General features: G+C 44.6%; 1 protein-coding gene across 2 annotated transcripts in view; it reads left to right on the top strand.

Annotated features, from left to right (window-relative positions):
• Positions 1-1,262: 1,262 nt before the first annotated feature.
• Positions 1,263-25,303, top strand: part of CEMIP2 (cell migration inducing hyaluronidase 2) — an 86,232-nt gene continuing 62,191 nt past the window's right edge. Inside the window, exons 1-2 of one of the 2 annotated variants that reach the window (XM_049646352.1) lie at positions 1,263-1,436; positions 21,634-21,976. In XM_049646352.1, the coding sequence (XP_049502309.1) occupies positions 21,646-21,976 (331 nt within the window). In that variant the 5' untranslated portion in view covers positions 1,263-1,436; positions 21,634-21,645. Of the gene's footprint in view, positions 1,437-1,707; positions 2,519-21,633; positions 21,977-25,303 lie in introns of those variants that run through there. The other variant, XM_049646265.1, reaches the window with a different exon arrangement.

The following is a 25,303-nucleotide window of genomic DNA, read 5'->3' as shown; positions in this document are numbered from 1 at the left end:
GGCTCACCCTGAGAACCCAGGATAACCCCCCGACTCAAGATCTTTAATTTAATCCCATCTGCAGAGACCCTGTTTCCATATAAAGGAACACTTCCAGGTTCTGGTGATTAGGGTCTGAAATCTCTGAGTGGGGGGAGGGGGGTATTTTTCAGTTTACAGCACAGGGTGACACATTTCCTATCCTGTCTTCATAAGGCATAGTCCCAAACATTTCACCTTTGATCACGAAAACAGCCCTTCCTCCCTTCCAGTTTGTCACTCAAAATCATCTGCCTTATTTCAAGAACCTTCCTCCCTCTCCCAGAAGGAACAGTGGCATCCAAAGTTGGGTAGTTTCATTAAGATCTTAGCACTGGACCGTGTTGGATTGGACCGTGTTGCTGTTTTGGAGGCATCCTTCCAAAGTTTTAATTAATGTTTATTTATTTTAGAGACAGACAGACAGAGCACAAGCGGGGGAGGGGCAGAGAGAGCCGGAGACAGAATCCGAAGCAGGCTCTAGGGTCTACACTGTCAGCACAGAGCCTGACGCGGTGGGGGGGGGGGGGGGGCGAACTCACGAACCGTGAGATGGTGACCTGAGCTGAAGTCGGACACTTAACCGACTGAGCCATCCAGGCGCCCCCGCGTCCCCCAAAGTCTGAAGTCATTCGCGGATGCTCTGTAGCGCTGTTTCTCAAACTCGAGTCTTCCAGGCACCTCTGATTCAGTAGGTGGCGGCAAGTTTGGCAATCCTAATTTTTCAAAGTGCCGCAGGAGAATGTTATCAGCCGAAATTTGGAAACTTTGATTTCTACAAATTCCTGAACCTAACTCATGGAAATGGGGAAATTCCCTTTCCCGCCCGCTGGGTGTATCATGGTTACATGACTGAGGTGTCATTAAAACGGCGGGGCGGGGGGTGGGGGGCGGCGGGGAAGGGCAACCCTGAAATCCGAACACCCCTATCTGTCCAGGACTCGCTGAAAGAGTTCCCCGTCGGGACAACCTCCAGCTCCGAATTAAACAGAGGATGACGACTGCCTGCATTGGGGAGGGCCACTGCTGTCACCAGCTGGGGACCTCGTGGGTCTGACTGACCAAGCCCCGGAGGCGCCCTCCCCCGGAGACCAGACTTGTGCTCGGTGGGAGCAGCTCCAGCGAGGGGCGGGGAGGTGGCAGCTGGAGCTCCTCCAGCTCCGGAGCAGGAGTCCATACATAGAGAGGTCCAGGGGCGTTGGGGTGGGCGGGGGAGTGGCTTGTAGAGCGCCACTCCCGCAAGCCGCAGCCACTCCAGAGTGGCGCGGGCAGGGGGCGTGGGGAGACGTCGTTCTATTTATTCTGGCTGGGGAGCCGGTTGCCCCGGCCGCTCCGAGCTGCCGGAGGAGCTGTCCTGAGGCAGAGAGCGGGCGGTGTCTTCGGAAAGGGCTAAGAACCCGGCGCGCGTGGCTGGCCAGGTGGGGGCGGCCGCGCTGCGCCGGCGGAACGCGCAGAAATTTTTCGGGAGTTCTGGAAGTCCCTTTGGGGATGATGAGGTTCCGAGTGTGGCTCAGCCGGGAGCGATGAGGGCATTCGGAGTCCAGCTCAGCCGAGGGGTGTTGGGGCGCAGCCAGGGCTCAGCCGGGAGGCGATGGGGGTGCAGTGTCCAGCTTAGCCGCGGAGTGATGGGGGCGCAGTGTCAGGCTCGGCCAGGACCAGATGCGCGAGCAGGTTCCGCCGGGGGCGGGGGGGGGGGGGGGGTGATGGGAGCCCATTGTCAGGTCCAGCCGCGGGTGAGAGGGGCTCGCGGTCGGGCTCAGCCGCGAGGTGGCGGGGGCGCCGGCTCAGGGTCCGCCGAGCCCAGCAGGAGCTTGCAGCCGCGTCCGGACGCGCTCAGCGCCGGGTCCCGAGCTCCCGCGGAGCCGGGCGGCGGGAGGAGCCCAGCGCGGCCACCGCCTCCTCCGGCCGCAGGCCCCTCCTCTGCCCCCGCCTCCTGCGTCCCGTCCGCCCGCCCGCCCAATCCGCAGCCCTCGGCCCAGCAGAGCCGGGCGGCTTGTCTGGCCGGCGGAGGCTGAGCGCGACCCTCGCGAGCCGCGGCGCCCGCCGACCAGGGACAAGCGCGACTCCCGGGACCCCGCTCTGCCCCGCGCTGCCGCCTCCTCCCGTCGTCGCGGGGACGCTCCGGCCCGCGCCGCCAGGGCCGAGCTTCTCTTCCTCCCCGCGGAGAAGGAGCGGAGAAAGCCGAGCGGCTGCTCCGGGAGCGAGCGAGCGAGCCGAGGCCCCTGCCCCCGAGTGTCGGGGCTGGAGGAGGAGGAGGCGGAGGCGGAGGGAAGTGCGCGTCATTCCCGGGAGGAGAGTGTTTCACCTCCAGGCTGAGGCTGCGGCTGCCAGTTGCATAAAAGCAGCGGTGGCGGCGGCGGCGGGCGCGGGCGCGGGGCTACCCGGGCTCTCTGGCCATGGAGAGAAGATCCGGACCCGGGGACGCTAGGAGCTCGGCTCCGTCTCTTTGGACCGCGGTGTAGGCACCTGAAGTAGCCGACGCTAAGCGGGGGAGGGGAAGGTAAGAAGCAAAGGGTCCCCCGCCCCGCCTCCCCAGCTGCCTGCTGGGGCCACCGCGAGGTCGCCGACGGCGGCCCCGCGCACCACCGCGGCTCCCGGCGGCCTGGCATTTAGGCATCTGCTGCTGCCGAAATGGAAAACATCCTCCCGCCCCCCGAAGCACCCTCCCGCCCTCCCCCCTCGCACCGCCTCTCCCGGTCTCCCTCCTCTCGGGTTCGGGAGTAACCGGACTCCCCCGGAGTAAATCCTCTCCGTAAGAAAGGGTCTGGGAACCACGTCTAGATTTTCTTTCTTTCCGTCTCTCTTTTCATTACGTTTACGGGGGAGGAAACAATGGACTTTTGAAAGTCGGTGTGAACAGCCGCAAACTTTCCGGAGAGGGTGGGAGTGGGGGTGGGGGTGGGGGATAAACCCCACAGGAAGCTGACCACTATGAAAGGTTGATAGAATGTGCATTGCAGAGTCTGGGCTTCAGCGCGCGCGCGGACGCGTTTGGGGTGACCTTTGTCTCTTTACTGTTCCCCTGGGTTGGTGCACCCCACACCCCTTACCCCGCTTTGTGTTAGTTCAAGTCAGGGGAGGCTTTAAAAATCGCTTGCAGCTTTCTTTACAGCTGGGGAATATAGCCTAAGCCCTGGACCCCACGCCCAGCTTTCCTCTGCAGAGTTGCGAGGTCTTGGCAAAGGAGGGGGGTCCCGCTCTGTGAGGATCCCAGAATTCAGTAGTTAGTGCCAGTTTCTACATCCTTTGCAATAAAACCGAGGTCCTGATGTCCCTGGATGCTCTCTGCTGAGGGTTGTCTCCAGACCTCGCTGTTGAGCAGAAACCACTCAACTTAAATTCTCTGGGTAAGGTTAGGAAAACAGACTTTGATATATGTCTCCTTTCATCAGGAGTTGGGGTTAAGGATGGAGTGCTTAATAATTTTAAGAACTTTCATTCCACACAGGAGCCACTCACCGGCTTGTGTCCACTCTCCTGGTTTCATTTCAACCATGCGATGCCCTGTTGCATAATTGCAGGGTGTGCAGATGTTTTCAGGAGCAAAATAAGAATTTAGAGGAAATGGGATGGAAGGAAGTTTCACCTGAGCTGAGGGAGGCCTCAAGCCTCAGGGCAGCCAGACATACCTGTTGGAAACGGGTGTGTTAGAAGCGCATGTAGTTAGCCTTATGGTTCTTTGGTTTGGCAAAAATGGAGCTATTAATCTTTGACCCTTGAAGGAAGCTTGCTATTTTCAAAATTGGTCTGGGCATCATGCTCTAGTTGTGTGCCTTTGATTAGCTATTCAAAGGGCTCTTTGGGGTTTGCCTTTCTGGGCAAAGGAGAAGACAGTGGACTAGCCCTTCTGCTTAGTCAACACTGGGTAGTACCTTATGGTGTTGTGTTCTCAACACTAAAGTTCCTCCCGTCAGCTTTGTGTGAACCTGCACTGCAGGGTCAGAGTCTGTGTGGGTGGAAGTCTGCTTTTGGCTTTCCATTCAATCTTCCTGAAGCTGGTTTATCTGATGAATGTGTGTTTACAGACTCAGAAAATTAAGGTTAGAAGTGAATTTTGAATCATCACCTACCTGTTCTGCTTCAACAGCCAGTGACGGAAGCCACGGGCTGTGTGGACAGGGAGGTGGAATCAGTATATCCTTACCCCTTGCTTGTTTAGATTTCTTTTGTCACAGTGGAATTGTTTGAGTAAAGTCTCCTTTGTTGATGTAACCTGTACCCTGCAAATTTTCAGGAGTCTCAGATTTCATGGCAGGAAACCAGGGGACAGCACCTCATTCCTGTTCCAACAGACCTCATCTAGCTTGTTTCCAAGCTCTCTTGGGAATGGTGAGAAGACCAACTGGAAAGTAAAGTAGTTGTGGGCCGTTTCCGAAGTTGAAAGGCTACTGTTTACCAGCTCTGTCCCTCTGGTCAGGGTTCTGAAATTGCAAATGATGATACGATGAACCACAGTGCAGAAAGAGAGCATTTAGAGGATTATTATCAAATACACAGTCTTAGACTCACATGGGATACCGTATGTAAACGTGTACCTTGTAAAGTTTTAAACGTGTACCTTGTAAAGTGCTGTAAAAGAGGAGTATTGCATCACCCACCCACCATGCATTCAACTAACAATTCTCGTTCACCCATTGTGTGTCAGGCCCTCTGGAAACAGTCTGAGTGCCCACCTTGTCAGTAGGCAGGCAGAGGGAGGTGGATGGAGTGGTTAAAGCTTGGGAAGTCCAAGGGAGCCGAGATCACCTGTGTGTGGCTTCCATCTGTAAAGAAAGATGAGCCAGTCTCTGCGTTGGAAGGAAAGAGCCTAGGCTGAGAGGAAAGGAAACAGGTGCAGGAAGTGTGTAAGTGTGGGGACCATTATGCATAGAATCCTTTAAGAATCCAGAGGAGGACCAGATTGGGAGCAGTGGGCGGAAGGAAGCAATTTGGTGAAAACTAAAATTTTCAAAATTCAGACAGAAACAGTAGGGGCAGAACACTGGTGTCAGTGGTACCATTTTGAAATGTAAAGATGGGAGTACTTGAAGGCAGAGTTCAGTCTGAAGCGAAGCTTTGACATTTGCTAACCCTTTGGTGCTGCCCAAATCCCCCAGTTCTTCACACTTTGTTCATCTGTAGAATGAGTTTAATCATATTTTATTGAATTCTTTCAGGTTTAACTTTGATTTAATTTGCTGTGCATATACTAAAGTTCCATACAAGTTAGTGCTGTTTGCTCTCGCAAGGTACTTTCAAAGTACGTTCTTTTTAGGGTACGTTCTTTTAGCCTGGGTGGCTTGAAAAGCCAAAAGTTGGTTGAGCATTCAGCTCTTGATTTCGGCTCAGGTCACGATACCACGTTCGTGGGACTGAGCTCCTCATCGGGCTCTACTGTGACAGCACAGAGCCTACTTGGGATTCTCTCTTCTGCTCTCTCTGCCCCTCCCTCTCTCTGTCTTTCTCAAAAACAAACAAACAAACAAACAAACACCCCCAAAACAAAACAACCAAAAAACAAAAGACAAAAAGCTTTAAAACAAACAAACAAAAATTTTTTCTTTTTAGAGCAATGAAGAGATCCAAATCATAACTCAGTCCAGCTGGCTCCAGTGACAGATTTCTATTTTGTTGACCCTTTCCAGAGTGTTCCGAATCCCATCTTGAGTGCAATTCTTCAGACTTTATGCTGGTTATTGTCATATGGCATTCCTCAACTTGTCCAGGCAGCTTCCCATTTCCAGCCACAGGAAATCTTCTCATTGCATTCGGGTGGTGAGCACTAATTAGAAGGATGGGCTGGTGCATACAGCACCTCGTTTGAGAGGGGCTTGTCTGGGGCTGTTCTGTAACTGCCGTGTTCCTCCCCCGTCTCCCAAGGCAAGCTAACCCCTCTGCTTTCCTCTATCCTAACAAGATAAATATGGAAAAGGAAGGAAAAGCCATGCATCTGCATTTTCGAGATCCTGAAAATGACCCTTACTAGTTTTCTCCATGTATAAAGAGGTGTAATTTTCAACGATGCTGTTAGAGAAAAGGCTGTTCTCACAGTCAGAACAGTCGCTGTCTAGGTGAAACTTGAATCTGTAAGCACGTCTTGCTTTAATGTACTTGCCTTACTCCCCACTTGAAATGAACTTAAGCTCATCTGACAGTGTAATAAATTGCCTTTGATAGAAATCCATATACTCACATATTTCAAACTATCAGTTCAGTGTGATTTTCTTGGGGCGGGAAGCAGTACAAATGTAAATCAATTTTCAGGGACATATTGAATCTTAGCCTGTAGTTTGAAAGGGCCTTAAAAATAATATTAAAATGAGGAAATTGAGACTCAGAGAGGCTAATTAGATAAGGTCATATAGTAAATTAATGGCTGAGCAAGGGACAAGAACCCCTTTGTCCCTATTTCCGGTCAGCATTTTTTTTCCCCCTCTAATGTACTCTAATTAGTTCCTGTTTGCTTTTTTTTTTTTTTATTTTTTTTTTTTTATTTTTTATTTTATTTTTGGGACAGAGAGAGACAGAGCATGAACGGGCAGAGCATGAACGGGGGAGGGGCAGAGAGAGAGGGAGACACAGAATCGGAAACAGGCTCCAGGCTCTGAGCCATCAGCCCAGAGCCCGACGCGGGGCTCGAACTCACGGACCGCGAGATCGTGACCTGGCTGAAGTCGGACGCTTAACCGACTGCGCCACCCAGGCGCCCCTGTTCCTGTTTGCTTTTGTTAGCAACTTAGTTATTTTAATGTTTTAATGGTGAAATGATTTGCATTCGGGCTGAGAAACCCATTGCACCCAGCTTTAAAGCAGATACTCTTTTTTGTTTGGGAGGACCTACACATGACATGATGCACACAGTGGGGGTGATGTTACTCGTAATACATTTCTGGCAAATAGGGAACTAAATGTAACCATAATGTTAGCTTTACTTGCATTTTCCATTAATAGTACACAAATTTAAAATATTGTAGAAGTGCACATTTTTGAAAAGAAGTAAGTTCCTGGAAACATTATTCAGATTTGTGTTGTGAATCATAGGTTAAAAGTATATTAGAAATATGTTGGCATGTTCTTTTGTTTTCCCTGTGTTTGCTTTGGGAAGCCATTAATGTTGGTTGTCAGGAACTATGTTCAGCAAATATTTTATTGCATTCCTAAGATGTACAAGGCTCTGTGCTGGTTGCTGTGAGCAGTGCAAAGACAAATGAAGCGTAGGGTCTTTACTAAAATGTCTCTTTAAAAAAAAAAAAATGGCCCAGACTGGGACGTTGTGTATGACTTAAAAGACACGGAATTGTTGTGTATGACTTAAAAGACACGGAATTGTTGTCTCCCACCAAAATCCGTCCTTTGATCTGTTAGGCAAATCTGCATTGAAATTGTTATTAGTTAGTCTAACCTTGTAGCCAGATTTGTAACATGACGCTTATTTTCATTACGTTGTAACAAGTGATAAACCTTTTATATTTATTTTATCAGGGCTCCATCTCAGTTTGGACAATAAGTAAAAATTTGGCAACATTTGGGGATTTTATATTATGAAAAGTTTGCCTCAGGGATCTTGTAGCAGTCTTAGCTTTAATAAAGTTTTTTAAATGGTGTTAACACTGCATAGAAGTGTGATTGGAACGTTTTTGCCCGAAAGGATTGCAATTTAAGATGATCCATACTGAGCCACCGAGAAAAAAGAATTGTCCCTATTGGCTCTGAATTTGATGTAAGTATCTTAAAACACATGAACATCCACCACAAGCCAGATGTCTTGGTCACGTCTAGTTATGAAGTCTGTCCAAAGAGTAAGAAATTGTTATTGATTTGAGGGCTCTTGCCTAATTATTGGCTTGTACTTGGAGATGGCCAACCTTCTGTTGTTACAGTGGCCCTCACTAACGGTGACTCACTTCCCTCCAGAATGAGTCGTTTTTTTCACATACAGTGGGGTTGGGGTTGGAAAATTAATTATTAACATTTTAGGGAGTGGAAAGATTAAGTTTAGCACAAGGACAAATGCCTGATTCCTGTTTCAGAAGGAATGAGGAAAATGAGTCTTTTTTTTTTATTGTGGTAAAAAAACACACTTCTTATTGTTTATTCATATCACCAGCGCCACCTCTATAAAACCAACTTCATATGAGGATTTAAAAAAATATATTTCATTAGTGCAAAAGACACCTTTAATTGTTCAGTGGGCACTTGGTGACAGTCATTCGCCAGCCCCCCGAGGACATGCTGAGATAGAAACGAAGGGCTGGTGATGTTGAGAAGCTAGCAGTTGGGAGCAAGTAGGGTGTGTGTGAAGGTATAGCTGGAAAGGCCAAATGGAAGAAGAATCGTCTTTTCCGCATGTTAATAATGTCTTTTGATTAATGTTAATAGCTGCTTTCCCAAGTGCTTGGACTGATTTAGATACTGCCTGTCCTCTCCACATGGTCGTGCTTCACAATGTACAGTCAGCTCACGGATAACTTTCCCCCGCTGCCTACTTACCATGTGGTCTGAGCTTGGCTTTAACCTTAAAGTGTTTCTCCTTGCTCCCTGCTTGTGTTTGCAGCCGTTGAGTTGATCACGTAGCCTCTGTTTGCCTGTCCCACTGCTGCTGGCTGTGTTCTGTCCCTGCTCTGCTGTGCAAAGTCTAAACACTGCTCTAGTGCTGAGTAATTGCTCATTCACTGGTCCTCCTTGCTGACGCTCTGGCACCGTTGAGTTTTGATGAACATCGAGACTGGAGGAGGTGTGATATGGTCCCTTTGGCAGGCCTAGATTTCACATGCCCCAGGAGACCGGGCACTGTGACTATTTTTATTTCGGCCGGGCACTCATCTGCAGGTAACACTCTGCCTGCAAGCCTTCCAGACACTACGAAAGACTTCTGTTGGTTCCCCCACATAGTGGTCATTGTTGGACAGTGTGTTGTCATTTCAGTGGCAGAGTTCAGTGGTAGGTTTCACTTTGCACATCCAAAAAGAAGCTATTAGTAGTAGTCTGGTGATACGCATTTGGGTAAGTCAGTTCGCCAGGGCTTTTAAAAATATACCTCTGTTCCATTCGTTGAGATCTAATAAACTCAGGCGATCACCTCTTTAGAACCCCCCAGCCCAGTGTCTGCTTCATGTGCATTGTAATGACTTCTTTACTTGGCTCATCTCCTGACACCCTCCACCCCAACACTGAGCTCTGAGCTCGTTGAAGGTAGAGAATTTGTTTGTTTGTGCACCACTGGGTCCCTGTCATCTAGCAGAGTCCTTGTCTCATAAGAGATGCTCAAGCCTGAATGTTTTTCCTCTTGGGCAAGCCTTTACTCTCAGTGGGGAAAATTGTATTAAAAATAGGCTCGAGGTTGTCAGTGAAAGAAACAGGACATTTGGATTCTGGTCCTGGTCCTGCCATTGGTAGGAACTTTGCTTTGATGCTGGATTGAGGGGCCCCAGATCACTTCACTCTGGGCATCTCATTATTCATCTGGGATATTTCGTAGTTTGAAAGGCATGTCCAAACATACCCGTTATATGCTTCCTATGGTCCCTGTATCTTGATGTCTGTGTATCAGGGGATCATGGACTTTTGGTGTATCTGTGCTTGTTTATCAAACCTATCTCTGTTGCCTTTACTTTTTTCCTCCCTTTCAACATTTAAGCCAACATAACTTTCTTGGCTCTTTCTTCCTGAGAAGTATTTTCAAGCTTTGTCCCCAGCGCTCGCGGAGAATGCAGCCTGCAGACAGTTCTGCCCTTTGCCGTAACCTTAATTAAATCAGCCTCCCTCAGGTCAGACGTTGGCTTCGGTTCTTTCTTTCGAAGGCCAGCTGCAAGGCTGATGACACGCCTTCATCTGCCATTGTGTGCCTCTGGCAGCCATCCGTCACTGTCAGCAGGGTGGAAGCCTCTGCTGTGTCCTCCCAGCCTGTGGGGAACAAGGGCGAAGGGGGGTGGTCCAAGGAGCATTGGGAAGGAGGGTAGAAAGGGGGCAGCTTTTCAACAGAAAGGATTAAGGAGAAAAAGGAATCTGAGGAATAATCATCAGGAAAAAGAAACAGACGTGAAGAGCAGAGGACTGGGAGGTAAACTGACCCTCTCCTTTCTCCAGCTTCCCAAGTGGAAGCCTTGTTCTTTCTCCTGTTGTGTTTACCCTTAGTTCTTTCCTTCCAGCCAGGGCCTACATACTTTGCTCTTTTAAGATTTATTTTCGACGGGGTAAGGAGTGTGAGATATTCTTCACTATCAGCCTTTCTCCCCTGTTGGTCTGAAGGTCTGTCTTTTCTCTTTTGCTTCCCTTTTGTTGCCCACGGTAATGTTCTTCAGCCTTTTCACTCTGTCAGCCATCTTGGCTTTGGGGTCAAGCCTTGCTTTTCATGGAGATGCTTAACAGATTTGGAAAAGACGGGATTAACGAGCGTGTGTGGTGTCAGGAAAATCAGACATCTGCCTCCTGTATCTTGCGTAAATGGGAGGACTATAAGAATATAATTAAAGATATGTCTTAAAGGTCACCTCTATAACTTTAAGATGCGAAAGTGTTCACTTGGTTCGCTTTTGGGTGTTAGATATCATAAATAAGACTCTTTGTTTTGAGGGATCTATATTTAACAGGAGAGTCCAGTGTAATTTGCCGAGGATATCTCCACTTTAGTGAAATTGTAGCTGGCTTGCTAATCTGAATTTCCTCCATGCAGGCCCATAAACTCAGTATTTATTGTTTTGTTGTTTTTAACATAAGCCACCTCTTTGTATTTTGGTTAATTTTTGTTTTCTGGGGGTCTACTATTCCCTGACTAGTATTCCAGCAAAGAGAGCAGAGCTTAACTGAAAAGTGAATTTCTTTTTTTTTTTTTCTGAAAAGTGAATTTCTGAGCAGATACAAATGTCTCCTAGCTTTTATTTTTTCCCATTTTTATAAAACTTGATAAAAAAATAGGATTTTAAACTATACAGTCACCAGAAGTACACAGTTATTAAAAATGCACGCATTTTACTTGGTATCTCCTCTTTTTGCTTTAAAGAATACTTATTCTGACTCAATATTTACTGACCCAAAATGATTTTTAGTCAACGTAGGTCTTTTGAGGAGATTTATAGTTTTAAGATATTCATTTTTTTTAAATTTTTTTTTTAATGTTTATTTCTGAGAGAGAGACAGAGCATGAGTGGGGGGAGGGGCGAGGGTTGGGGGGAGACACAGAATCCAAAGCAGGCTCCAGGCTCTGAGCTGTCAGCACAGAGCCTGATGCAGGGCTCAAACTCATGGACCATGAGATCATGACCTGAGCTGAAGCTGGACGCCCAACCAACTGAGCCACCCAGGAGCCCCTAAAAGATTCTTTATAATTTCTCTGTATTGTATTCAAAAAAAATTTTATGTTTACTTATTTTTGAGAGAGAGAGAGAGACAGAGAGAGAGAGAGGACAGGGGAGGGACAGAGAGAGAGGGTGATATAGAATCTGAAGCAGGCTCCGGGCTCTGACCTGTCAGCACAGAGCCTGACTCAGGGCTGGAACTCACGAACTGGAGATCATGACCTAAGCTGAAGTCAGATGCTTAACCTACTGAGCTACCCAGGCTCCCCTGTATTATATATTTTTTTAATGTTTATTTATTTTTGACAGAGAGAGAGAGAGACAGAGCATGAGCAGGGGAGGGGCAGAGAGAGAGGGAGACAGAATCTGAAGCAGGCTCCAGGCTCTGAGCTGTCAGCACAGAGCCCGACGCAGGGCTCTAACCCACGGACCGTGAGATCATGACCTGAGCTGAAGTCGGACGCTCAACCGATTGAGCCACCCAGGTGCCCCCCAAGTATTTTATTTTAATGGAGTTAGTCTGTACTGGGAGAGTGATTTCCTTGTGAGGGAGGAGATAATGTGAACACTTCTTGATGCCAGACTAGAAAAATCGGGGTCTATATGTAATAGCAGTAGCTCAGCTTTGGGAGTATCATTCATCATATTTGTCTAAATTGACCAACTGGAAAAAGAAGGTAGAGGAATAAAAATTAAGATTTCTTGGCCTCTTATCCCTTCACTGCTTAGGGAAAGGTTTATAATGAAGGGCCAATTCTTCCCCTCTTCCTGGAAACATTGGCCTGGGTACGATCAGCTTAGTAAAAGTGAACCAGAGTTAATGTGAAGAAACTGTGCAAAGTGTCTTATTCCTTGGGAACATACCAGACATTTGCAGGTGATAGTGACTCGTCTTGGTTTGGAGAGTTGAAAGAAAAGCCAAAAAGGCTACCCTTTTGTGTGAGTGTGTCTTGTGTGAAGTCACCGTCCCGTTTGGAGGTCTCTGGGTATTGGATTCTCTGGGAGTATGCTTACACAAATGAAGCAGATCTCTGAGGGAAAGTGAACTTAATCTTTCCCCACCATCTGTCTGTATTCTCCCAAATAGCTCTATGTATAGACCTAGCATTTATATTGAATTCTTTTGCGGGGAGCACTGTTTAAAAATGTACTTTATCCTGTGTGCTCTGGGAATACGATATGCACTAAAAAATATTCCTGGTAACTGTCTGTAGAAGGATTTTTTCCCCCCAGAAACTTTTTCAACCATCGTTTTTTTGAAAATCTTTATAATATCTGTTTAAATACACAATCTTCACAAACATATGGATCAGACTTAAGTATTTATTTGACAGCTTGAGAAACTAAAGGAGCTACAAGCCAGTTGTGCTAAGCTTATTTCTTACTGAACAGTTTTATATGATTGAAGTATTGAGCTCATTGTTTAGCAACTGTAGACGTAGTCCGAATCTACCACAAAACTAAAGAAACCCCTGACCGCCCTCCCAAACCCTAAACCTGGTTCCTTGATATTATTCTGTGTTATCTTTTTCCTAAACATGAGAGATTGGAAGTTGAAACCATTAATTGGAAGTTCAAAGCCGTTAGGAGCTGGTTAAAATTTTAACTAGGTCATAATTACTAATAATTATCAACATCTATCATTTATTTTCAAGGTAATTCACAAATGACCACTCGTTCCTGGCATGGTTTACTTTTTATTGTGACTTAAGCATACCAGTGAGTGTGTTATGAAGAGCTACCAAGATCTTTTTTTTTTTTTTTTAAATGTTTTTATATATTTTTGAGACAGAGAGAGACAGAGCATGAGCAGGGAAGGGGCAGAGAGAGAGGGAGACACAGAATCGGAAACAGGCTCCAGGCTCCGAGCCATCAGCCCAGAGCCTGACGCGGGGCTCGAACTCACGGACCGCGAGATCGTGACCTGGCTGAAGTCGGACGCTTAACCGACTGCGCCACCCAGGCGCCCCTACCAAGATCTTAATAAAAGGAAGTTTCCTCGGCCAGAGTTTGGCCGGTTGTACCGAAACTCTTAGAAAATGAAGACCGTAACTTGCAGAAGTGACCTTTAGATTGGACACTGTTTCCAAAATTATGTCCTTGATCAAAGAAGAATAAGCTTGAGATCATGCCAGCTTCTTGACTATTCCTATAAGCCTAAATTTTCCATTCAAAAATAAGTTCTCGAAACAAGTGCAGGCGGGATTTAAAAATGGTTAAATGAATCAAAAGCAGTGAGTTTTCATTAAGTGTTCACTATGATGGGGTCAGTATGCAGGGCATAGCATGGGCTATGAGAGCCCCTCCCCACGGGGTTGGAGGGGCTGGGCGATTGGGGGGACTGAATATACAGCTTCTGGCACTAAGTGCCCTCAAGCACCATGTAAGTGATAAGCATATGTAGGAAGCAGTTTTTGTCTTCTATATTAATGTCTCCGCAGTAGAAAGCACGTGAAAACTCGGTCCTTTTAAATTTTTTTTTTTTAAATGTTTATTTACTTTTGAGAGAAACAGGGACAGAATGAGAGTGGGTTAGGGGCAGAGAGAGAGGGAGACGCAGAAGCGGAAGCAGGCTCCAGACTGCGAGCTGTCAGCCACAGACCCCGACGCGGAGCTCGAACTCACGAGCTGTGAGATCATGACCTGAGCTGAAGTCAGACCTCAACTGACTGAGCCACCCAGGCGCCTCAAAACTTGGTCCTTTTAAAGAGCTCTTATTAATTTTGAATTACTGCTGCTATGTCTGTATTGAGAAGACTCCTTCAATAAATTTTTTTTTTCAAAAATTTTTCGATATTCCCCCCCCCGCCCCGCGTTTTTTTTTTCTTCCAAATTAAGCTCTGTGTCCAACGTAGGGCTTGAACTCACCACCCTGGGGCACAAACTCATAACCCAGAGATCAAAAGTCACATGCTCTACTGCCTGAGCCAGCCAAGTGACCCAGATCACAGCATTTATTGGCCGTCAGCATAACAACATAAAGCGGAATGGAGCACTTTCTTTTTTCCTGTGTGCCTACTGCATTTCATACTGTATTGCTAAAACTATTACAAAATATTGTGAAAGGTTGGGCTTGTCTAGGGTGCTGCTCTTTATCTTTAGAATTCCTGTTTGCAGCTGGTAATTATACCTTTAGTCACCTGCTAGTTTGCACACTAGGACTGCATTTTGTAAAAATTAATGCTTTGACCTTTTTGCTTGAAGTTGTAAACATTCTCAGTGTTTCCTAAATCAGGGCAATAGATACAGATAGATTAGACAAATTTCCCAGAGCCTCAAGGATGTTAAAGAAAGATTAAGTGGGAAATTCCAGTCTGTGTATATGTGTATGTGTGATCTATAGAGGGATATTGATCAAAGTTCCACAAGCCCCTAGTGAGTACCTACTATGTGTAAGATCCTGTGAGAATATGAAGATGAGTAAGACATAGTCCCTGTTCTCAAGAGGCTTATTATAGTTGACTGAAGGACGGCAAGTCTACACGTTAACTGGAACATAAGGCAGAGAGCAAGATGATCCAACAAGAGATTTATCTATCTATCTATTTATTTATTTCTTTTTTAGTAATCTCCACACCCAATGTGGGGCTCGAACTCATGACCCTGAGATCAAGAGTCTTACATTCTACCGACTCAGCCAGCCAGGAGCACCCTAACAAGAGTTTTACACAGAGTACAGGGCAGAACAGACAGAACTTCTTGCAGAATCCTGAGATGGAAGGGTTTCTTGGATGGGATAGCACAGTGTTTGCTGACTTTAAATGAGAATATCTCAGTTTTCTTAAAATCATGCTCTCTTTTTCTTAATATTTATTTTTGAGAGAGAGAGTGCACGAGTGGGGAGGGGCAGAGAGAGAAGGAGACAGAGAATCCCAAGCAGACTCTGTGCTAGCAGCACTGATGCAGGGCTCGAACTTACGAACCATGAGACCAGGACCTGAGCTGAAGTCAAGAGTCTGACAGTCATCTGACTAAGCCACCCAGTGCCCCATGCTCTTTTATTTTTATAGGCCCAAGAAACCCTTACCAACCTGATCTCCTGTAATGTTATTGAAATTTCAAAACAAATTATTTTCTGTGATTACTTCTTGTAATTGAGTGTTCTTATCAAATGTACAGGCCCCCTCCCACCTTGAGTTGCTGTTGAAGGTTATGCATTCTTTTTATGCAAGAGAAGAATTTTGTTTCAAAGTAACAGGAAGTTTTAAAGGTTTCTTTTTGGCGAATTTTTTTTTACAAAATTAGTAGTTCTATTTAAAAAATTTTTTTAATGTTTACTTATTTTTGAGAGAGAGAGACAGAGTGTGAGCAGGGGAGGGGCAGAGAGAGAGAGAGAGAGAGAGAGACACAGAATCTGAAGCAGACTCCAGGCTCTGAGCCACCCATGTGCCCCCAAAATGGTAGGTTTTGAATGCTTCCCCCTTTTTCAGCATTTGCATTTTTATCTTTTAAGTTGATAGTTTCATAGTCTTAGTAATTTCTTGTATTACTTATTTTAGAGGTAAGAGGGGGAAGAATCAGCCCTTCGTTATAAACTTTTCCCTAAGCAGTGAAGGGATAAGGGGCCAAGAAATCTTAATTTTTATTCCTCTACCTTCTTTTCCCAGTTGGTCAATGTAGACAAATATGATGAATGATACTCCCAAAGCTGAGCTACTGCTATGATATATAAACCCCGATACCCACCAGACTTCTAGTCTGGCACCATGAACTGTTCTATTTTAAATATTTGCCCAAATTCCCTGTGAATATCTTTAACGGCATGATTTTATTTATTTATTTATTTATTTATTTATTTATTTATTTATATTTAGTGATTTAACTTTTTAATTAATTAGTGCTGGCTTCGGCAGCACCTATACTAACATTTTAATTAATTAATTTTTACTAAGCCTTTCGGGCTGTCATCCAGTAAATAAATACGAGATAATTCAAATACCAAAAGTTATGCTTCAAAACTTGCATGGAGTGCATTTCCCAACTCAATACGAATGACTTTTTTCCCCCCACTTTGGATTATCTATCTGTGTTTAGGGATTTAGCTCTTCAAATACATCATAAAATGCGAACGTGTTCCTTCTGTATAGTACTGTGTGCTTTCCACTAGAAAGACCGCCGTCTTAAAAACGACATGTAACGGGAACAGATTAGTAGCGTATGAAGTAAAAACATTGGTCTGTCGTCAAAACTTCACAATGACAGCTAATACTCACCTTGAAGTCTTGAAAGCCCAGAGGGACCTCTTCATCCTCTTTCTTCTGTTAGGTGCCTCTTTGTTCTCAGAACGCCAGACTCACTAATGCTGCAGGGGCTGTACTAACAATCTCGTGGATGAAACGGCCATGGGTCAGAGAGCTTGGGAACTTGACCACTGTTCTCATGGTGCTGCTCGGATCCACTAATATGTGGATCTTCCCCCATAAACACAGTCCAGTGCTGTCAACGTATTTTGTCTTCCTTAGGATTTTCGTAATGGCATTTTCTTTTCTATGGTTTACTTTGTTGTAAGAATACAGTATAGAATACATATTACACACAAAATGTGTGTTAATCAACTATTTGGTTATCCATAAGGCTTCTAGTCAACAGTAGGCTGTTATTAGTCGTTAAGTTTTGGGGGAGTCAAAAGTTATACATGGATTTTTGACTGCATGGTGGGGGATAAGTGCCCCTACTTCAAGGGTCAGCTGTATTTCCCTGGTCAATTTAACTCTGCCTTCAAGTGAGTGATTAAAGTTGAATTTAGGAATTGTGTTTTTTGGGGATGCCGTAAATCTTTTCTCTATCCTCAGTAGTTCTTACCACAATCCTCTAATGACCTTAGGATCTCACTATTGCTTATTGAATGAGTGAAATGTCAATTTTTCCCACAAATAGTTTAAATCTATAACTAGCAATAATTATATTTTTAAGTAACTGATTCATAATACTACTTGTAAAATAAACTCATAAATGTAAAGTGATATCCTAAATTTATCTTGTATTTTTACAAATTATAATAAATTGAAAGGGAAATCTGCATAAAGTGATTTTTTTTTTATTGTAATTTTTTAAAAGTTTATTTATTTAGGTAATGTCTACACCCAACATGGGCTTGAACTCATGACCCCGAGGTTAAGAGTTGCACGCTCTTCTGACTGAGCTAGGCAGGTGCCCCTGATTGTAATTTTAAGACGGTTTCAACAGTATGTTACTTCTTAGGAAGAAAATGATTGTATTTGCTGCTTATGCATTTACATGTCTTTCAATAGAGTGGAGCTAATGGGCTCAAAATATATGAATAGAAATATATTTAGTTTTGGGGTGCCTGGCTGACTTAATTTGGTAGAGCATGGAACCCTTGGTCTCCGGAGTCATGAGTTCAAGCCCATGTTGGGCATCGAGTTTACTTAAGAAAATAATAAAAATTAATATTTTGCATATAGTTTTACAAAAGAGTTCTGGGGCAAACACAACCACAGTTACTTTCATTTCTTGACCATTTTAGTTTATGGCAGACACCATCTGAATTTTCCATGTGAGTCTATCATTTTATGACTGTGAAGACAAATTATTCCCAGTGGCTTGGTGGCTTCATTTAGCCTCTTACTGCCTGTTATTATACTGTGGGTACATCTGGAGACACATCATCTCCCACAAAAGGGCCCTCCAGCCTGTTAAGTAATAACAACCTTTCTCACCCTGAAACAATGAAGTATCAGTTGATTGCAGCCTCAAACAAAAGATCCCCACTCCCTTTCAGAGCAGATTATACTCATGACTCCCCTCCCGCCCTGGTGAGCCTGGCACTCAAGAATATCTAGTTTAGCTTTTTCTTTGTTAATAGAGGATCAGAAAGGGCTCTTTGTTATACTCTCTCATTTGTTCCAGCAGGATGTCTCTATTATCTCATTCTGCTGTTTGGCACATGCGGTAATGTCTTCAATAGCACCTTGAATCATGTTCTCTTTCCTTTGTCATGGAGCTTAAGCTTCATCTAAATAATTACTTTTGTTCAGAAATCAAACCCCGCTAACCAAGTGTTTTTGACAGATACACTGACTCAGAATGTTCTTTGCCCCATGTAAAATCAGCATCAATTCCTGATTAGATTCCCTTTCTGTCCCCATGAATTTGCAGGTCGTTTGGGTCCTGGGAATGCTTATTGATGGCTTCTCTAATGACGGCATTTTATGTTTAATGGGTTTGGTGTAGTTTAGAGCAATTTGGGGGTACCCTTATGACTGGGATCTCATTCATTGTTTTGGCAAAACATGAGGGGAATTAATTACAAGGCTATTGAGTGAAATCAGGTGACTCTGAGATGCTCTAGTTATTACGGAATGGGAGAGGTTGAACACCATGTTTCTGAAACCATTCAGCCCATCTTATTTATCCACAGTCATTGCAATAAGAACATTATATAGTAGCATAGGATTTCTTTTCTTTCTTCCTTCCTTCCTTTCTTCCTTCCTTCCTTTCTTCCTTCCTTTCTTTTTTCTTTCTTTCTTCTTCTTTCTTTCTTTCTTTCTTTCTCTTTCTTTCTTTCTTCCTTTCTTCCCTCCCCTCCCCTCCCCTCCCCTCCCCTCCCCTCCCCTCCCTTCCCTTCCCTTTGCAAAGTAACAGAATAGGGTTGCATTTAAAACTTACTCTTTCAAAAACTTACAAGTGCTTACTATAAAAAAATAAAAACGACTGACGTGTGTGTGTGTGTGTGTGTGTGTGTGTGAGAGAGAGAGAGAGAGAGCTTCTCTTAGATAAGAATCATTTGTAGTGAACTTCTGCTTGAAGAATTCCTGAAAATATTAATGTGCTGTATTCTTTTAGACTCAGCTCAGTTCGAGTTACACCCTTGCAAATCAGAAAACTGATTTCTTTGGAATTCTTGCTTTTCAATTGTTTTGAAAGACACATTAGTGTAATGGTTAAGAGCCAGAACTCTAGCGTCCTGTTTTTTCCATATAATAGCTAATTAACCTTTCTCAGGTGCAAAATAAGGATAATGGGAGATACACAGATTTGTTGTATTAAATGCATTAGATGAGTGTGGCGCCTGAGTGGCTCAGTTGGTTGAGCATCCAACTTTTTTTTAAATGTTTATTTAGTTTTGAGAGAGAGACACACACACACAGAGCATGAGTGAGGGAGGGGCAGAGACAGAGGGAGACACAGAATCCGAAGCAGGCTCCAGGCTCTGAGCTGTTAGTGCAGAGCCTGACGCGGGGCTTGGACTCACGAGCCATGAGATGATAACCTGAGCCAAAGTCGGACGCTTCACCAACTGAGCCACCCAGGCGCCCAAGCATCCAACTCTTGATTGTGGCTCAGGTCATGATCTCATTGTTCATGAGATCGAGCCCTGTGTCAGCTTCCACATTGATGGCTTGCTTGGGATTGTCTTTCTCCCTTTCTCCGCTCCTCGGTGGTGTGCTTTCTTTCTCAAAATAAATAAATAGACATTTAAAACAAATGTATTAGATGAGTAGTACATGTAAGATGTTTAGAATAGTGCCTGGCGTAAGTACTCTGAGCCAGATTTTTTTTTTTTTTTGTTAGTTATCCTAACCATAATATTTGAGTACCTATTTTTTAAACAAATTTTGAGGATTTAAAGAGATTGTTTAAAAATGACATTCAGTTGAGTGAGTTTGAAGATCTAATTGGCTTTACTTAATGATTGATGAATCAGGCAGCATCTCATGTTAGCAGGTAGAGAGGGGCTTCGAGGAGCTGTACCAAATGGAAGGCTTTTACAGGCAGAGGGGGCAGAAAAAGTTTTTGGCAAAGAGTGTATTGTTTCAGGCAAGGTATCTTCCTTTGGGGGAAGGCAGTGGTTTGTCAGGCAGATTACCTTGCCAGTGCTGACCAGGTTGGTTAAAGGTTGGTTAAAGGTTGGTTAAAGGTTATGTTCCTGAGAGAAGCTGAACTGCAATTGGGTTCGTTGTTAAGTCTCGGTTTGCTGACGTGGCCTTAGCATAAGTGACTCCATTTTGGGCCTGTTGTCTCTCTCTCTTTTTAAAAATGTTTAATGTTTATTTATTTATTTTAATGTTGATAAAGAAAGAGAAAGAGAGAGAGCAGGGGAGGTGCAGAGACAGGGGAGGACAGAGGATCTGAAGCAGGCTCCTAGTTGACAGTGGAGAGCCTGATATGGGACTCGAACTCTTGAACCATGAGATCGTGACCTTAGCTGAAGTCGGACACTTAACTGACTGAGCCACCCAGGTGCCCCAAAGAGCCCGTTGTCTCTTTTTAAACCAGCTAATGTAGACATTAGGTTTTCTCACTAAATGAACTCATAGCCTATAGTTAAGTAATAACAGGTAGAAATACTTAAGTTGCTTCACTGAAAGAAAAATCTGTGGGGAAATCGAACACCTAAACATGAAAGCTTGTCTATTGGAACTTGTTAGGGCCAACTTACGGTCTTCATATGATGCATGGACTTTAAGTTCAGTTTGAAGGGCTTATGGTAATGCTCCTCAAAAAGTGTGACCACTTGCTTTAGTGTCACCAGGGTGTGTTTTAAAAATGTAAAATCCACGGCCCTCTGCACCAGTTGAGCTGGAATCACTGGAGTGGAGAACCGAGGAATCTACGTTGTTAACAAACATCCCTGGTGATTCTTTTTTGTACAATGAAAACTGAAAACAGTTGCCTCTGAAGAGCGGCTCTCAACCAAGTTCTTGCTAGAATTACTCAGGTGACATTTAAAAGATAGAGATGCTTGGATCCTGACTTGATTGTTTGGGGTGTGGCACTGGGCATTAATGTTAGAGGGTGATTATAAGGTGCCACCAGGGTCAAGAAGCAGGAGCATTACGGGGCGCCTGGGTGGCTCAGTTGGTTGAGTGTCTGACTCTGGCTCAGGTCATGATCTCAGGGTTCACGAGTGCCAGCCCCACGTCGGGCTCTGTGCTGACAGCTCAGAGCTTGGAACCTGCTTCGGATTCTGTTCTCCCTCTCTCCGCCTCTCCCCCACTCGTGCCCTCTCTCTCAAAAATAAATAAAACATTACACATTTTTTTTTAAAAAGCAGGAGCATTAGAAAACAATTGGTGGTTATATCAGGGATGTAGGCTGACTTGGTATTTTCAAAGTCATTACAGTGGTTACCAGGGAGGAATGGGCAATTCTTGCTTAATGGCTGCAGAGTTTCTGTGTGGGATGATGAAAAAGTCCTGGAAATGGATGGTGATAACGGTCGTACAACCGCTGAAGGCACTTGATGCCCCTGAACTGTGCACTGAAACGTGGTTAAGATAGCACGTTTTATGTTACACGATTTGGCCACCACCAAAGACGCTTAATAAAACCATCACAATTCTCACATTTCTGAACCGTAATTTTCTTCTTTTCGCAGTGACAGTGTATCATGCATGCCACTGATTCCAGGGGACACCCCCCTGCTTTCCTGCAACCTCAGAACGGAAACGGCCATCGCTCGTCTGGCTATGTTCCCGGGAAGGTTGTGCCGCTGCGTCCCCCTCCTCCTCCAAAGAGCCAAGCTTCAGCCAAATTGACCTCCGTCAGACAGGAAGCCCGGGCCACCTTCGCTTTCTCACCTGAAGAGCAGCAGGCCCAGCGAGAGAGCCGAAAGCAGAAGAGGCACAAAAATACTTTCATTTGCTTCGCCATCACTAGTTTCTCATTTTTCGTTGCACTCGCGGTCATTTTAGGCATATCCTCAAAATACGCCCCAGATGGTAAGTGTGCACGCGTGGACACGCACGTGTACAGATGACCCAGTGCAGGAGAAGGAAGAGGGAAGGAAATAGCGGAATGAAATTAAAAAGAAAGCCTTGTGATATCTTCACTTGGCTCTAGCGAATGAAAGTATAATTAGAGAACAGGAGTTGTAGCTGCTTATGGAAGCAATTGTTAAAGGAATCCGTGGACATGACACGGTTAAAGGATTGCCCTTCCTGCCCATTCTGCCACTTTGGCAGAATTCTTCCTGCGACTTCATCCTTTGTGGTGGGTATGATTGTCTGACTGCCAGAGGTTTTTAGTGATAAAAATGACTAAGTGTAATGGTAAAACTACATTTGTTCTTTTTTCTTTTAAGGTTTCGGTTTTTTTCTCTTTTTATTTATTTATTTTTTTAACGTTTATTTATTTTTGAGACAGAGAGAGACAGAGCACGAACAGGGGAGGGTCAGAGAGAGGCAGACACAGAATCCGAAACAGGCTCCAGGCTCCGAGCAGTCAGCAAAGAGCCCGACGCGGGGCTCGAACCCACGGACCGCGAGATCATGACCTGAGCCAAAGTCGGCCGCTTAACCGACTGAGCCACCCAGGCGCCCCTAAGATTTCATTTTTTTTAAATGTTTATTTATTTTGAGAGAGAGAGCTCACACGTGTGAGTGGGGGAGGGGCAGAAAGAGAGGGAGAGAGAGAATCCCAAGCAGGCTCCGTGCTGTGAGTGCCAAACCTGACACAGGGCTTGATCCCATTAACTGTGAGACCATGACCTGAGCCAAAATTAAGAGTCAGACACTTACCTGACTGAGTCACCCAGGCGCCCCTAAGATTTCATTTTTTTTTATTTAAAAAAAAATTTTTTTCCATGTTTATTTATTTTTGAGAGAGACAGAGACAGAATGCGAGTGGGGGAGGGGCAGAGAGAGAGGGAGACACAGAAGCAGAAGCAGGTTCCAGGCTCCAAGCTGTCAGCACAGAGCCCGATGCAGGGCTTAAACCCACGAGCTATGAGATCATGACCTGAGCCAAAATTAAGAGTCAGACACTTAGCCGACTGAGTCACCCAGGCGCCCCTAAGATTTCATTTTTTTTTTTTTTAAATTTTTTTTTTAACATTTATTTATTTTTGAGACAGAGAGAGAGCATGAACGGGGGAGGGGCAGAGAGAGAGGGAGACACAGAACCAGAAGCAGGCTCCAGGCTCTGGGTCGTCAGCCCAGAGCCTGACGCGGGGCTCGAACTCACGGACCGTGAGATCGTGACCTGAGCCGAAGTCGGACGCTTAACCGACTGAGCCACCCAGGCGCCCCTAAGATTTCATTTTTAAGTAATCTCTATACCTAGTGTGGGGCTTAAACTCACAACCCTGGGATCGAGTAACACTCTTCCAACTGAGCCAGCCAGGAGCCCCTACATTTTACTAAAAAAAAAAAAAAAAAAAAAAAGAGTGAAAATACTAAGATTTGTGTTCTGTGGTTTGAAACCAGCTGGGAGACAGAGAGACAAAAAGAAGCTTCAAATATTTTTGAGGAACAATGTTTTTCCCCAAAGGAAAACATCCATTAGGAGTTTCAAGTTCTAATACATTTATCTAAAAATCACTCATTACTTCATAGTTAAATATCATGTGGGAGGTTTTAATTTTTTATATGGTCTTTGCTTTTCAAGTTGGTAATATATCAATACTTTGAATGGTTTTGAAGAAATTCATTGCCCAGTCGGCCTCAATATAGTACCAAGAATCTCATGATAGAATCCTCATGATAGAACCTCATGATAGAATCTCATCCATCAGTCCAAAAATCAGAGGGCTCAGGACTGTCTCAGGAGAAGCAGACCATAACAATGGATTGGGCACCATTTTTGCCTGTTTTAAATTTTTTTTTTTTACTATCTACAACAGATTTTTGTCAAATTAGGTGCCTCCTTAAATGAATGTAACATTTGAGAAACACTTCATCACTTATAAAACTTACAAATACTATTTTATTTAGTTTCCATGGGTGCTTTAGGGGTTTTATAGGCTTGAAAGTCCTGGGAAAGATTGTGTCAATGCTTCTAAGAAAATAGACCTGAAGTAAAGGAGATGTTCAGGGGCGCCTTGGTGTCTCGGTCGATTAAGTATCTGACTTTGGCTCACATCATGATCTCATGGTTCGTGGGTTTGAGCTCCGCATTGGGCTCTGTGCTGACAGCTCAGAGCCAGGAGCCTGCTTTGCATTCTGTGTCTCCCTCGCTCTCTGCCCCTCTCCCGCTTATGTTCTGTCTCTCTCTTTCTCAAAAATAAATAAGCGTTTAAAGAGAGAGAGAGAGACAGAGGGGTGTTCATAGCAATGTCTTTGCTAACCAGACCAGATCACATAATGAATTTGTGACACTGCTGTCTATTGATTGGCTCTTAGCATTGACTTTCTCTCCCCTTTTCTCCAGCAGAATAACCAAGTTCACTGCCATTGATTCATTCTTCCCAAGTAATCTGCAGTAAAGAGATGCTAGATTCAGGGAAAATCAGAGGTGAAACCTCTGGCTTTAATTGACCTTTTAATATTCCATCTAAGACATTGAATTACTGATGTGGTTCCTTTGAATCAACATTCCTCAGCTTCACATTTTGGCAGTAAAAGTGCAGAACTTCAGTGGAAATATGTGGTATGCTGACATCTTCCAGGGTCCGCCTCGCTGTGGTTATTGCTGTTCCAGAACCTTGATAATGCACCCACAGCTCAACAGTGGGCAGCCAGAAAGGCAGGGCCGCTGAGCTATTTGTCAGTCCTTTCTGCAGACCACGTATTTTCTCATTAAGTGTACTTTACTAGAGGGAAATAGACTAGGATTTCTGGTGATGGTTCCTGAGGAAGCGTGCTTCCTGGGGAATAATTTTAAAAGATGAAGAGAAATTATATAACCATTTAGTGGGCCCTACATGTCAACAGACCAGATTTCCTTCTCAGTGGCTGGGTACAGGCCTGTTGTCTGGGGCATACATTTGCTTGTGATATAACATCATGGGGAGTTCCAGCTAGATGTTTTATGGGAAGACAGAAGTTTAAGAAACCCTTAAAGTCAGAACACATTCAAGAGAGTTCTTGTTTTCTTTTTTTCTTTGAATCTTGATTTTTTTTAATTTTATTTTTTATTTTTTAAAATTTACATCCAAATTAGTTAGCATATAGTGCAACAATGATTTCAGGAGTGGATTCCTTAGCGCCCCTTACCCATTTAGCCCATCCCCCCTCCCACAACCCCTCCTGTAACCCTCAGTTTGTTCTCCACATTTATGAGTCTCTTCTGTTTTGTCTCCCTCCCTGTTTTTATGTTATTTTTGCTTC

The sequence above is a fragment of the Panthera uncia genome, chromosome D4, assembly GCF_023721935.1.
Source record: "Panthera uncia isolate 11264 chromosome D4, Puncia_PCG_1.0, whole genome shotgun sequence".
Taxonomy (NCBI): Eukaryota; Metazoa; Chordata; class Mammalia; order Carnivora; family Felidae; genus Panthera; species Panthera uncia.
Note: the sequence above shows the minus strand (reverse complement) of the source record. Positions and strands in the feature narration are given on the sequence as shown.